Here is a 14,820-nt window from a genome sequence, read left to right as displayed (position 1 = left end):
GGTAACCAGTCACATGGTCGACATTCATAATGTTGACATCACAATGTAGACATGGTTCAACATATCGACAGGCACCAGGTCAACATCCTCAGAATTTCGATATCTGAAATGTTGCCAAGTGTAATGTCAACATTCTCAATGCTGACGGCTAGGGATAGACTGCAAGGGGGGGAGGTTAGGACTAGCGTTAGGGCAGGTACACTAACTGACGCATCAGATCACTCCACCGAAACTGGTAGGCACATGACCACTGGGACCCAGAAGACATTGAAGACGCTGCTGCCATCGGGACCTGGTAAGTAACTGCTGGGCCACAAGGGATATTAGATTGACATTTAATTATGTCGACATGTCATCCGTATATACACATGGCGAATGTCGACATTCTCATGTTGACCTCATGCATATCGACATGAGAACATGCCACTAACATACCACTCCCACTCCCCCCCACCCCCAAACTGCAATGCTGCCAATCACATAACTATTGCAAGAATAAAATACACACAAATATGTTACAGCATATAACGAATACAATAATCAAAAAAAAAATAATCTTTATTACTATTGATATATACAACATATTAAAACAAAGGTAAATTACAAGTAATTTCATACAATTTGTCCAGATAAGAATAAATATATCTCTTATGTACAATTATATACAGGATGTTCATTTAATACAGCAAGAAAATGATCTGTTCTGGCACTTTACTCTTCAGTGGATAAAACATTGCCTGGAAAATATGGTCTAAATCAAGGCTGGGGAACCTCAGGCCCAGGGGCCGTATAAGACCCCCCCCAGTAATTTGGTATGGCCCTCTGAGTTTTTTTCTGCTAGCTTCATCTGGACAGCAGGGTGCCTATAATGGCACCCTGCGGCCAGAATCTATGCAGTAGTGCCACCTGGAGTGTCATTAGGACGCTTCAGACGGTCACACCGCTGCCCTTACAGCTCCACGGAGCATCCTCAGGATGCTCCAGGCATTGCTGTAATCACTGGCGATTGTTGCCCCGTCCCCGTGTGATATCACACGAAGGGGGCGTGGCCTGCACTAGGCCCGCAAATAATGTTATATATATATCAAAATGGCCCTAGTCAGAAAAAAGGTTCCCCACCCCTGGTCTAAATAATGAGGCAGAGCATGCTGGGTCTTGTAGTTCATCTGAAGAGCCACCGGTTCTTAATTTCTGGTGTAGACAGATAAAACATCACTTCCAGTTCAATTAACAGTTTACACAAAACATCTGCACAGTGCTAATAAATGCTCTGCCAGCCACAATTTGCAATTCAGCAGCTACAAAGCAATAGGTTGTTTACCCTTCTTTTAGATCCTGTATCGGTAGAAATCAGGGTGGACAGTAACTTCTAGAAAGGTACAATATATTCTGCATGTAAACACTGACTGACCCAGTATAGTAATATTTGGACACTATGAAGAACTATACAAAAGGTATCTTGTTACATAAGTGGTCCATAACTACAAATGCTGTGCATAGGATCATTATTTTCTTTGGTTCTATGCATCAAAACTGGCAAAATGTTATATTACTTCTAGAAAATGAAGGTGGGGATCTTTGAGAATACGATTGGCTATTCTTTTATTGCAACACTTTAATTAAACCAGAAAATATGTACTACAAATAAATGGGTGACAAGTTCACGTTTCAAACTATTTACACTTTTCCGAAAAATGTAGGTTTCTAATACCCAAACCAAATCTGCCCAGAATTACTTGTTTTTTTGTACTTCTTTGTGATTATTACGACAACCTATATGCGGTGAGGACAAGAAATGCCCAAGCTGAAGTCATGGTTTTGCTTTCTTCATTTTTCTGCCCGGGTCTCAGATGCTGGAATACGTGGCTTAGACCGGATACGCTCATAGAAGAGCAAATAGGCACTAGACGAAAGGACTTCTTGTATGTTTGCCCTGCGCACAGTGTCATCTGAAACCCACAACCATTGCTGACTTGGATGTTTTGGGGTATTGGCTCCTGGAGGGGAACGTCGATAAGTAACAAAATGTCCTGAATCCATGTCTCCGTGATGAACTATGACGGCCATCAGTCGGAAGATATACGAGGAAGAGCTGGAAAAATCATAAATAAAGACAATCAATCATTTTACAGGAAAATTAGATGGTGAAATACACAATTATGCTATTTTTTGTCTTATAAAAAAATCTAATTGTTTTTAACAAGTTATAGAAAAACTGCAGTTTCTACAAGTAGGCTTACCATACTATCCCTTTAAACCGGGACGCTTATGAATTTACACAGGTTCTGTGGCTGGCTGACTTCAAGCCTGCATTTCACCTTGCTTTAATCAGCCACAGAACCTCTGTAATTCATGAGTGTCCCGCTTTAAGGGGATAGTATGGTAAGCCTATATATAACTTTATGAATTGTTGTTATGTGCTAACAGCTTAAAGCAGGAGATTTAACAGAAATCGTTTGCAGAATTATCTCTGCAGACCGCAGTCCCTATTATTATCAATGGGGACTACGGACTGACCTCTATGTACCAAACTTTGGCTCCGTAGGTTTACTTCATCCTCAGATAGTATAAACCGCTTTAATCCTATGGAGGCAATCTTGCAGGAGAGGGATTCTTACGATCCCTCTCCTGCAGCCTCCTGTTGGCACAAAATCTGACACTGTACGCATGCGCAGTTTCAGATTTGTCCCGAAGGAAAAACTGCTGAAATATGTTGGAAAAGTAACTTGCAGGAAGAACAGTTAGCGGTAGTACTCTCCCTGCAAGTTACAGTTAGTACATAGCTGGGATGTTTTCATTTAAAATGAAAATATCCACCACAATACAGAATGATAATTGCAGCAAAGGACGTTTGGTTTGTTTAACTTCAACTCCCTGCATATTCTGCTGGTTGCTGATATGTAAAGCTTATGGAGCATACACACAGTCAGATTTGTCAGATGTGTCCGATGAACGATTTGAACTATGAACAAATTTTTGACTGCATTAAAATTAATGGAATCGTCCAAATCTGACTGCAAACACATCAGATGTCAGATATCGTTATCTGACTATCGGGAACGCGCATCGTTCAGACATGTCAGATTTTCCTTCAGATATGAACGATTTTTTAAATCATTATCGTTCAGATCTTTAGAAAAATCTGACTGTGTGTATGCACTATAAGCCTGATCTAAGAAACTGAGACAAAAAATAAACCAAACGGTTTCTGCGCTAATAATACTATCACCAAGATATTTGTGAGATGGCAGAAATTAATATCAGTCAGGACACCGCTGTATAAATCAGAAACACAAAATAGTTAATTTAATACTAACAAATTGCATATAAATTTGTTTCACAATAAAAAAATGCCTCATAACCATACAATATTATTATACATGACAAAATGTGTCCAGTACCTTATTTGTTGATAAACTGTAGCACTATTTTATCAGAATTAACATGTTTTTGGGAATCCCATGAAACATTGTTTAACGGCTCAAATTTTGTCAGTCTGCCATCAATTAAACAATTTCACTGATTTTGTTCCATAGGGGATCTGTAGATACTGCTATAATTGTAAATACTGCAAGTGTTCCAAATAGTTACCGGCCTTAGAATTTGATCCTCCCTTTCATGGGAGTCTTCCCAGCATCGTATCAACAGCTATTAGGAAGCAGTGCTGTCTTTTAAGGACTCTGTCCACCGGTCCCGGGGCGGTGGGCAGAGCACTTGAAAAACAGGTATGAGAGACTATTTCTCTCCAGGAACTATACAAAAAGGGGGAGCCAGACCTAAAATAAAGCTCCAGTTACAAAAAGAACCACCGGCAGATGCGGATGATTTTTTTTTTGAGACAAAACAGATTAAACAGAAACTAATTTGAAAATACAAAAAGAATAAAGGGATATAGAGGATGCAGAAGAAGAAGAAATAGGATGAGGAAAAAGTCTAAGAAAAATGTAAATATGAAAGGCATATTTAATGTGTCATCAAGAATCAAGTACACAGAAAAAGCTATACTTAGCAAAGGTTTAAAATATGCCCCAGCGAAAAAACCTAATTTGTTGAATTTGACTTAAATCGATTCACCAGAAATCTAAGTAGAAAAAGATATTTCTAATTAAAACAATTGAAACATAAAAAAGATGAGACGGTGCCAATTTTATTAGATGAGGATGATAGGGAAGCTATTAATATGTTGGAGGAATTGGCTTTAGAGGGACAATACTATAAAGAAAACCCAAATTCTTAGGAAAAAGTCTGATTTTTATCGTCTACAATTTAAAGGCCCTTGTGTAGAAGGGTTTTATAAAATGACTATGGATGATTTTAGAAATCTATGTGAGACAGCTGAGAAACCTCCCCGGAGGATAATCTTACCTTTGATGAAAGGAAGGCATTAAAATCTCTAATGTTAGATAATATCACATAACAATAAAGATGGCTGTTAAAAGGGGAGGTGTTGTATTGCAAAATACATGTGATTATTTAAAATAAGCATCTTCAGTGTTAGGGAATGTTTTATTCTATGAAAAACTTTCTTATAATCCTACTCAAAATTGAAAACCTTATTAGATGATGCCCTCGCCAGCGGCGCAATCTCCAGGGAAACTTTATTTGTCACTTATCCTGTAGTCCCTCTATTTATTATCACCTCCCCAAAATACTCAAGTCCCACACTGCACCCTCTGGGCCTCTAATTATTTTGGGGATAGGGTCCCTCACTTCCGACCTATCACATTTTGTGGATACATACCTACAGGGTCACGTGGTCACCTTAAAATCATATATTAAGGATACTACACAATATTTAAATATGATTCAGAATATTAAATGGAAGAAAACCTACTATTTCCTCACCTGTGATGTGGAATCTTTGTATTCCAATATCCCTCACACGAAAGGACTTGAGGTAGTAAGAAAGTATCTAGAAAATCATCCTAATATGGAGGAGGGACTACGTGACTTTGTGGTAGCATCTATAAAATGTATTTATTTTGGAGCACAATTATTTTTTTGACACAACTTTATTTACAAACACAGGTGACTGCCATGGGGACCAGGTTCGCCCCAAGTTACGCCAATTTATATATGGGCTCCTTAGAGCAAGAGCTCATATGGGACGGAAGCTATGGGGCGAACCTGGTACTCTATGGCAGATATATAGATGAAATTGTTTTCATTTGGGATGGAGACACCACTTCGATCACTACTTTTATTGACTATTTGAACACCAACACATATGGTCTTACGTTCATGAGCACTATGAGTCAAACGCACATACAATTCCTGGATATTGCGCTGCTGGCCATGGATGAACAGATTTGTACCTAAACCTTTTTTAAAAGAAAGTAGATTCTAATGTTTTTTTTGGAATATAGTAGTAGCCATTTGGAAGCCTGGTGTAACAATATCCATAAAAGCCAGTTTCTCCAAATGAACAAATTACCAAAAACAGATGCAGAAAGTATACAAAGCCTTTGAAGAACAAGGGTATTCTACACATATTTTCGAAAAAGCACTTGAAGACACCAACGAGAAAAATAGAAAATATCTGTTGGGCTGTAAGGTATCGAATTAAACAAATAGTTCAGATAGTGAAAGATTAGAAGGATATAGTCCATTCACACAGTTTAATACTCATGCTTCAATAATTAAGAAAATACAGAAAAACACACCCATTCTAAAAGTGGATCCAGTTTCAGGTCCACTGACAGGAAATTAAGTAAAAGTTGTATATAGGAGATTGGAGAATTTAAAACAAAAATTGGCACATAGTACTTTTATTAGTATTTCTATCCTTTGTAAACATACTATCAGAAACAAGGAGAAAAACATAATTGGTAAAGAAAAAGAACATCTGTATTTTTTACCAGAGAAGCTGAAAGTATTTTTTAGATGTAGAAGAGATAAATGTATGACTTGGAAGAACGTGGCTCAAAAAATATTACATTTTCAGTCGACAGTCTTATAGGAGTCTTTCTCCATTGATGGTTTCTTAAACTGCAACTCCAACTATGTGGTGTACGTTATTGAGTGCATGTGTGTGTGGCAGACCATATGTACACTCAATACCCGTTTTTTTGGAACATCGACAAAATATCTTGAAAAAAGTTCCACTCATAGCATCTCTAGACACACATCGGGTTGTGTATATGGGGATATTAGCCAGATCAAGATGTTTCATACATGTTTATTTATCCATTATTAAATATAGATGAAGTAGTCCCCAGAGTAGTCATCGTTGATTATTACTTTAAAATAATTTTTTGGGTCTGGATTTTTATGGGTTGGCATTTTACTGAGTCATTTATGGGTCCTTAGGATTATGCATCCCCTTGGAATTCTCGCATACAGTGTAGATAGTTGGGGGTTTAGATCATTGTAAAATATCTAGAAGTGACAATTGTGGAAATGAATGAATACAGGAATATTGCATTTATTCCAGAGATTGTAATGTAATAATTTAAGAATGTTCTCTCAATAAACATAATAAAAAAAAAATATGAGATATGGTAAGAACTTACCTTTGTTATCTCTATTTCTACGAAGTCTATGGACTTCGTAGAAATAGAGATAACAAAGGTAAGTTCTTACCATATCTCATATTTTCTACTTCAGGGTCCATAGGGTATCCACAGGATACCTTGGGGATGTCCCAAAGCAGTATCCTTTAAGGGTGGGGACGCTCCTGTGCTGAAAGGAGAATCCGCCGCCCGAAGGAAGCATCCTGAGAGGCGAAGGTGTCAAACCTGTAATACCTCACGAAGGTATGGACAGTGGACCACGTAGCAGCCTTGCAGATCTGGACTGCAGAGGCACCACGTCAAGCTGCCCACGAAGGACCCACAGACCTAGTGGAATGAGCCTTCACAGAAGGAGGAACCGGCAGGCCTTCATGAAGATAAGCTTCAGAAATAGCCATACGGATCCAGGCTGCCAAAGTTTGCTTTGAAGCAGGCCAACCCTTTTTACGGAAGCCATAGAGGACAAACAAGGCATCCGACTTCCTAAACGAAGGAGTGCGGTCAACATAAGTCCTCAAGGCCCGCACAACATCCAAAGTGGCCTCACCCACTGAAAGGCCAGGTGAGTTAAAAGCCGGAACAACTATTTCCTCGTTAACATGAAACTGGGAAACAACTTTGGGAAGAAATTCAGGACGAGTGCGTAACACCGCCCTGTTCCCATGAAAACTCAAGAAAGGGGGTCTACAAGAAAGAGCCCCTAAATCAGAAACACGTCTGGCCGAAGCTATGGCCAGAAGGAAAACAGTCTTAGCTGTTAGCCATTTAAGATGCACTGAGCCCAGTGGTTCAAACGGCGGTCTTTGGAGAGCCCTCAGGACCACAGTCAAGTCCCAAGGCGCAACAGGTGGAACAAAAGGCGTCTGAATTCGCAGAACGCCCTGCATAAAGGTGCGCGCATCAGGGATTGTAGCAATCCTACGGTGAAACCAGACAGACAGGGCCGAAACCTGTACCTTCAAAGAAGCAAGGCGAAGCCCATGGTCTAGTCCCGCTTGTAGGAAGGCGAGTATCCGAGACAGACGAAACTCCCGCGGTGCATAACCTCTCGGTCGACACCACTGGAAGAACGTATGCCACACGCGATGGTATATCCTCGCGGAAGACGGTTTCCGAGCTCTTAACATGGTACGCACTACAGAGCTGGAAAACCCCCTGGACCTTAACATGGCTGTCTCAACAGCCACGCCGTCAAAGACAGCCAAGTCAGGTCCGGGTGAAGACAAGGACCCTGTGACAGAAGGTCTGGTCGTTGCGGCAACCGCAGAGGACTGTCCACGGACAGACCCTGAAAGTCTGAGAACCAGTACCATCTGGGCCACGCGGGAGCTATCAACAGGAGGATCCCTCCTTCCTGTTTGAATTTCCGGATTACCCATGGAAGGGAAACCGGAGGAAACAGGTAAGCGAACCGGAACGTCCACCGGACGGACAGAGCATCCGCCAGAGACGCCTTTTCGTCTCTTGTGCGAGACCCGTACACCGGCAACTTGTTGTGCCAGTGTACGGGTGCCAGTGTGCCAAGATGTCGATCTCTGGAAGACCCCACTTGTCCACCAGAAGTTGAAAAACGTCCTGGTGCAGGGACCATTCCCCCGGATGAACGTCCTGGCGACTGAGAAAGTCCGCCTCCCAATTTAGCACTCCCGGGATGAAGACAGCTGATATAGCCGGAAGATTGCGCGCTGCCCATACCAGGATCCGAGACACCTCTACGAGAGCCGCCCGACTTCGGGTTCCTCCTTGCCGGTTTATGTAGGCCACGGTGGTAGCGTTGTCCGACTGGACCTGCACTGGACGACCCTGGAGAACCCGATGTGCCTGCTGGAGAGCATTGAAAACCGCTCGGAGTTCCAAGATGTTTATTGGAAGCTCTGCTCCTGTCGGAGTCCACCTGCCCAGGAACAAGTGTGGACCCGAAACTGCTCCCCAGCCCTGAAGACTGGCGTCCGTTGTCAACAGGACCCAATTCGGTACCCAGAATGGACGTCCCTTGTTGAGATGGGTCTTCTGCAACCACCAGGCAAGGGACAGGCGAACCTCCGGGGTGAGCACTATCGTCTGGGATTTTAGAGACTGAGGCAGTCCGTTCCATTTGGACAGGATCAGGTGCTGCAGAGGTCTGGAGTGAAACTGGGCATATTCCACTATGTCGAACACCGACACCATGGAGCCCAGTAACCTCATCGCCGAGTGTAGAGACACCCGGCGGCTGTGCAGACAACTGCGCACCCTCGACTAAGGCAGAGATCTTTTCCCCCATCACAAAGATCCTTTGCTGTCCCGAGTCCAATAAGGCTCCGAGGTGCAGAATCCGCTGAGACGGGATTAGAGTGGACTTCTGCCAGTTTATTAACCAGCCGTACCGTTGCAGTAGCGCAATGGTCAGGTCCAAGTGGCGCAGAAGGAGCTCCGGAGATCCTGCCACTAATAGAAGGTCGTCCAAGTACGGCAACAAGCGGACCCCCTGCAGCCGCAGGGAAGCCACCATGACCGCCATCACCTTGGTGAAAACCCGTGGTGCTGTCGCCAGGCCAAAAGGTAACGCCCGGAACTGAAAGTGGTCGCTGCGGATTGCAAACCTGAGGAACCGCTGATGGCACAAAAGAATAGGGACATGCAGGTAAGCGTCCTGTATGTCCAATGACACCATGTAGTCCCCAGGTTCCAGCGCCAGAATGATGGACCGTAGGGTCTCCATCCGAAACTTCGGCACCCGCAAAGACTTGTTGAGAGCCTTGAGATTAAGAATCGGACGATACGACCCATTGGGTTTCTGCACCAAAAAGAGATTGGAATAGAAACCCTGGCCCCTCTGGGAGAATGGAACAGGCACTATAACTCCAGCCTGGAGCATAGTGTGCAAGACCTTCCGCAGCTCCGTGGCCTTGTTCCGGTCTGATGGTAGACCCGTGGTGAAAAATCTAGCCGGGGGTCTGTGCCGGAAGGAGAGGGCATACCCGTGGGAGACCACCTCGAGAACCCAAGTGTCTGTCGTGGTGACCGACCAATACCGGGTGAACTGCAGCAGGCGGCCTCCCACTTTGGGATCCCCCAAAGGGAGGCCCGGACCGTCTGACCGCAGGCTTGTCATCTGGCTTGGGGGCCGGACGTCTGGTACTCCAGGTCTTCTTCCAGGGCTTGGCCGATTTCTTGGGGCCAGCCTGTCGGGGAAAAGACTGTGGTTTGGGCCTGCCCTGGGCCCTATAAGACCGAAAGGACGATGGTCCTGAACCAGAAGGGACAGCGGCCGACGGGAGACATGCCGATTTGGCTGCCGCCAGTGTGGCTACAATCTTGTCCAGATCTGGACCGAAGAGAACTTCTCCGTTAAAGGGCAACGCCTCCAAACCCTTTTTGGAATCAGCGTCCGCCTTCCAGGATCGCAACCACAAGGTGCGACGAGCAGCCACCGCTGCTGAAGAAATTCGAGACGCCAGGGTACTAATGTCTAAGGCCGCCTCGTTGATATAAGTGGCCGAATCACGGAGAATACCAATCAACTCCGCCTGCTCAGCCGGAATCGAAGGACGCCTCCAACGTATCCGCCCAGCGCTCCATAGCTCTGGCAACCGAGCAAATGGCCATAGCCGGCCGCGCCGCCCCCCCTGCAAGGGAATAAGCGGACTTCAGGCAGATCTCCACCTTGCGGTCCGTAGCATCCTTAAGGGAGGACATGGATGGCATTGGTAATGTGGCACTGCAGACAAGACGTGTCACATGAGAATCCACCTGTGGAGGAGATTCCCACTTAGCAAAATAATTATCCACGAACGGATAAGCCACCGCCAGACGCCTCTGCGGCTGGTATCGCTTGCCAGGCTGTTTCCACGCCTCCTCTAAATGGTCCACCAACTGACCCGAAAGAGGAAAGACTGTGGACTCACCCTTCACATCCTTAAAAAAGGCATACTTGGATTTAGCCGCTGGGGGAACTTCGTTCTCAATCACCAAGGCTGTGCGGACTGCCCGAATAAGTCCAGGAATATACACCTTGGACCTAGCGTCTGCTTCCTTAGTACGGAGAGGTTCCTGATCGGAAAGATCCAGAATCTCCCCATTATCAGACCTCCCTTCGTCATCCTCATAAGGAGCCGACAGACGCCACCGGCCGTTTATGTGGCCGTATCACAGACTCCCCTTGCAACACATCCGACAAGTGCTGTACAGAACTCGTCAGGGAGTTAACCCACGCCGGCTCCTGAGAAACCGGGAGAGGGGAAATAGGGAGACTGCGGGGTACCACCAGTTGTCTTGGGAAACCCTGCATGGGTGACGACACCACTGATTGCTGAGACAAACCCATCTTCGTAAACGCGGGCTGCGGAGCTAACTGGCCCACTAAGGTTGTAAGCGCCTGAGCGAAACAAGCCCAGGGCGGCTCCTGTACCGGTGCTGTAACCGTAATAGGCCGCGCCAACGACAAACACTGCCGGCATAGGCCCTCCGCTCTACCCTCCCCCTCCGCTAAAGGTACTTTACACGTAGTACACTGCAGCCGGAGAGGAAAGTCACTTTCAGACATGATGGTAGAAAGTATGTGACCCCTCTCACCAATTTTTTAAAAAGGCGAGAGACCACCCTGCAGCACCGCACCGCAAGGGCTTTAGCTGAAAGAACAGGGACAGTAATAAGGCTGACAGTCAGAAAGGAAAGTACAGGCAGCAGCGCTAACACAGTCACATATAATGCAAAGAAACTCAATTCCTGCACTAACAGCGCTGATAAATCAACTACACAGAGTCTGGTAGGACACAGCGCTGCATACACAGAACTGACCACAGCGGAGGAGAGGTATGCGGGGGGACCCAGACCACGATGCCTCCGTCCAGACTTCCAGCAGCGTTCACCATGCGTTCTGAAGATGGTCGCCGAGGAGCAGAAAGGAGGCTGGCCTGGGGGAGGAGCGCTGCCACAGGGCCAGTCGGCGTGGTGCAGAGAGGGCTGTGTGCAGCGGGAGAGGCGCCGGCTGTGAGACAGGGAAGGCGCGCTCCCCTGGCATGCAATTAACCACTGGGAGGCAGCAGCGCTACCGCACTGCCGCGGTCCTGCTGGGGAGTAGTGGAAGCGCAGGTTAGTACCTGGCTCCACGCTGCAGCCAGTCCCCAGGGAGCCCCCTGCCTGGGGGCTTCTGGACCATGTATCAGCGGGGACCCACCACGGGACCCCGCTGCTTACCTTGGTGCCCCCCTTGAGTCCGGCCATGGTCCTAAACATCTGGGGTCACCGCTAGCTGTGACCCCAGATGCTTACCAGCATCCCCGGATCGGTACCGGCGTTCTGGTACCGGTGGGGGTGTAGGGAAGACAGCATGGACGTCAAAACTGACTGTCCATGCTGTACTTCCAGATGTGCAGCCACAGCTGCAAAACGAAAACTTCAGGGGCTCTTCATGGCCCCCCTCTAACAGGTGCCTCCGACTCCGGCTGGGCACCGAACTAAACTGAGATGCCTTGGCTCGGGGGCGGGGTATAGGAGGGGGACCCTAGTGCATCCTGGGAGGCTGAAAGCTTAACTCTATGGTGCCCGATGACTGACGTCACACCTATACCCCAAGGTATCCTGTGGATACCCTATGGACCCTGAAGTAGAAAACACATTTTATATATGTAACTAGGCACCTCATTGTAGCATTGTAATAGGATTGAAATGCAAATGTATTTATTTTAACGGTTTGATTGATTTATATGATATCGGAGTCCGTTTTTATCAGAGTTGTATCAATAAGGCATGGAAACCATTAACAGTCAATTAGGTAGATTGGTTACCAATCAGCGCCCATTAGGAGGGATATAATGAGGCTCCAATAAGCTTTGAGCTATCCTCTGATGAAACCACCATGTCATAGGGTGGAGAAACGCGTCAGTAACTTGTGGAACGCAAACCGGAAGCCCTGAAACCGTAAGTAACGCATTGCATGATTACCAGCGTCCCCTGACACACTGCAGCATCGTGGCCGTCCAGAAGTGCCATGGATTAGAGGTCCCTCTGCCTTGGACCCCAGCACCTCCAGACCACATGGTGCCAGTGTAAAGCTTCTGCATTGCAGTACACAACGACAGATCAGAGATCCAGTATCCTCCCCTAGTTAGGGTAGAGGTAAGAAATATATGGTAACAGGCCCTTCTTCAACTTGAAAAGCTGCTGGAATGTAATATATCTCACTTGTCATAAAGTAGTATTTGCAGTGACTGAACTTTCTTCATATGATCATATTAACCTCCATGCTTTGCTGCTAATTAACATGTACAATTAGAATGTGCTTATTTGCATGAATACGTGCTGTACTGTGACTGGACTTTCATACAACGATCTATTTTCATGCTTTGCTGCTAATCCTTGCTTACAAGACTGGTCAATTGTGCTAATCTGTTATCATTAATATTTTTATTTTCGATTTTTTATGCTTTTAGCCAGATCTGTGCAATATTTAATCAATATTATTCCATCTGCGTACCATGGTATTGCATTATTTTAATGTATTTGATTGATTGTTGAATAAACTGTTTATTACTTTTCAAACCAGCATCTGTGTAAAAGCGCCCCATTATTTTCTCTATGCTACAAGACTTACCCGAACACGATTTTTTTAGAATCTGTGAAAGCATCTCTACTGGAGGGAACTGGTAGATCAGATGAAGCTCCAAGGAACGAACATAGCATAGATCAGAAACCCCTACCCTCCAACATCTTGGACAAGAAGCGCTTTACCTTGTCGTTCAACAGATATGTCATCATGTCGACATCTGTTTGCCTCACTGGCCCAACAGCTGCTGAAAGACCTCAAGATTATGGGCCCATACCCAAAGAGTTTGTTGAAGTAGGTTTCTTAGTTTCCCACTGCAATGGGGGAGGGTAAGATTTTTCTCTGCAATGCATGATCCTGCTGGTCTCTCTCACGAACAGAGCACACTTTTTGCACTGAAGGACTGGATTTTGATGGCTCTTTCTGGCAAGAACTAGTGTCCACTGTCCAGATTGTTGAAAACCATTTTGGGCTCCAGAACACAGAGCCCGATTCAGAGGTGGATGCAGTGGCGCTGTTGCATGTAAAAATGTTAAGTCTGTGCTGCATGAGAGTCTCACTGCGCATGCGTCCTGTTTGTTATCACTCAGAGATGCAGTACAGATTCGGACGCATCTTGTTTGGCGTACCTGGGAGGTAATGGGGTGGCTAAGTCGATTGGGGCATGTCAGTGAAAGTGGCTGCGCCCAATAATACTGAACTGCTCATATACTCAGCCATAAAAACTGCACCTGCCATAGTGCTGGTGTAAGTGTCGATGACAGGTCTAAAGACACTCTGAGGCAGAAATGCACCATCTCAAGACGCTGCAAGAGGGCATCTCAATTTGCTGAAAATCGGCTGCGGCATTAGAATAAGACTCAGGCACGACTGCAGTAAAAGAAGTTAGGTTGGATTTGAGAATCCAAACGTGAGACTCCAGGTGGTAAATATACTAAAGTGCGGGTTTATAGAATTGGAGATGTTGGCCATAGCAACCAGATTCTAGCTATTATCTTCTAAAAAGGTGCTAGATAAACAAGAAGTAGATTCAGATTGGTTGTATTTACTAAAGTGCCAATAGCAGTCAGGTGCATAAATATTGGGACATTGACAGAATTTTCATATTTTGGCCTCTATTCACCACCACAATGGCTTTGAAATGAAACAAACAAGATGTGCTTTAACTGCAGACTTTCAGATTTAATTTGAGGGTAAGTACATCCAAATCAGGTGAACGGTGTAGGAATTACAACGGTTTCTATATGTGCCTCCCACTTTTTAAGGGGCCAAAAGTAATGAGACTATCAACTCAAAAGCTATTTCATGGACAGGTGTGGGCTATTCCCTCGTTATTTCATTATCAATTAAGCAGGTAAAAGGTCTGGAGTTGATTCTAGGTGTGACATTTGCATTTGGAATCAGTTGCTGTCGACTCTCAATATGGAGATCCAAAGAACTGTCACTATCAGTGAAGCAAGCCATCATTAGGCTGAAAATTCAAAACAAACCCATCAGAGAGATAGCAAAAACATTAGGTGTGGCCAAATCAACTGGTCACCAACACCAAAAGACCACGGAAAACAACTGTGGTGGATGACAGAAGAATTATTTCCCTGGTGAAGAAACCCTTCACCACAGTTGGCCAAATCAAGAACACTCTCCAGGAGGTAGGTGTATATGTGTCAAAGTCAACAATCAAGAGAAGACTTCACAAGAGTGAATATAGAGGGTTCACCACAAGATGTAAACCATTGGTGAGCCTCAAAAACAGGAAGACCAGATTACAGTTTGCCAAACAAC

At 45.1% G+C, this 14,820-nt stretch overlaps 1 protein-coding gene across 1 annotated transcript in view; it reads right to left on the bottom strand.

The window, feature by feature from the left end:
* Window positions 1-537: 537 nt before the first annotated feature.
* Window positions 538-14,820, bottom strand: part of USP30 (ubiquitin specific peptidase 30) — a 51,897-nt gene continuing 37,614 nt past the window's right edge. The window contains exon 13 of the mRNA XM_088457260.1: window positions 538-2,092. Coding sequence (XP_088313386.1) covers window positions 1,828-2,092 — 265 coding nt within the window. The 3' untranslated portion in view covers window positions 538-1,827. The remainder of the gene's footprint in view (window positions 2,093-14,820) is intronic.

Source organism: Taudactylus pleione, unplaced genomic scaffold (genome assembly GCF_031769625.1).
Source record: "Taudactylus pleione unplaced genomic scaffold, aTauple2 ptg000749l, whole genome shotgun sequence".
Lineage (NCBI taxonomy): Eukaryota > Metazoa > Chordata > Amphibia > Anura > Myobatrachidae > Taudactylus > Taudactylus pleione.
The sequence above is the reverse complement of the archived record's forward strand: the minus strand, read 5'-3'. Positions and strand labels throughout refer to the sequence as shown.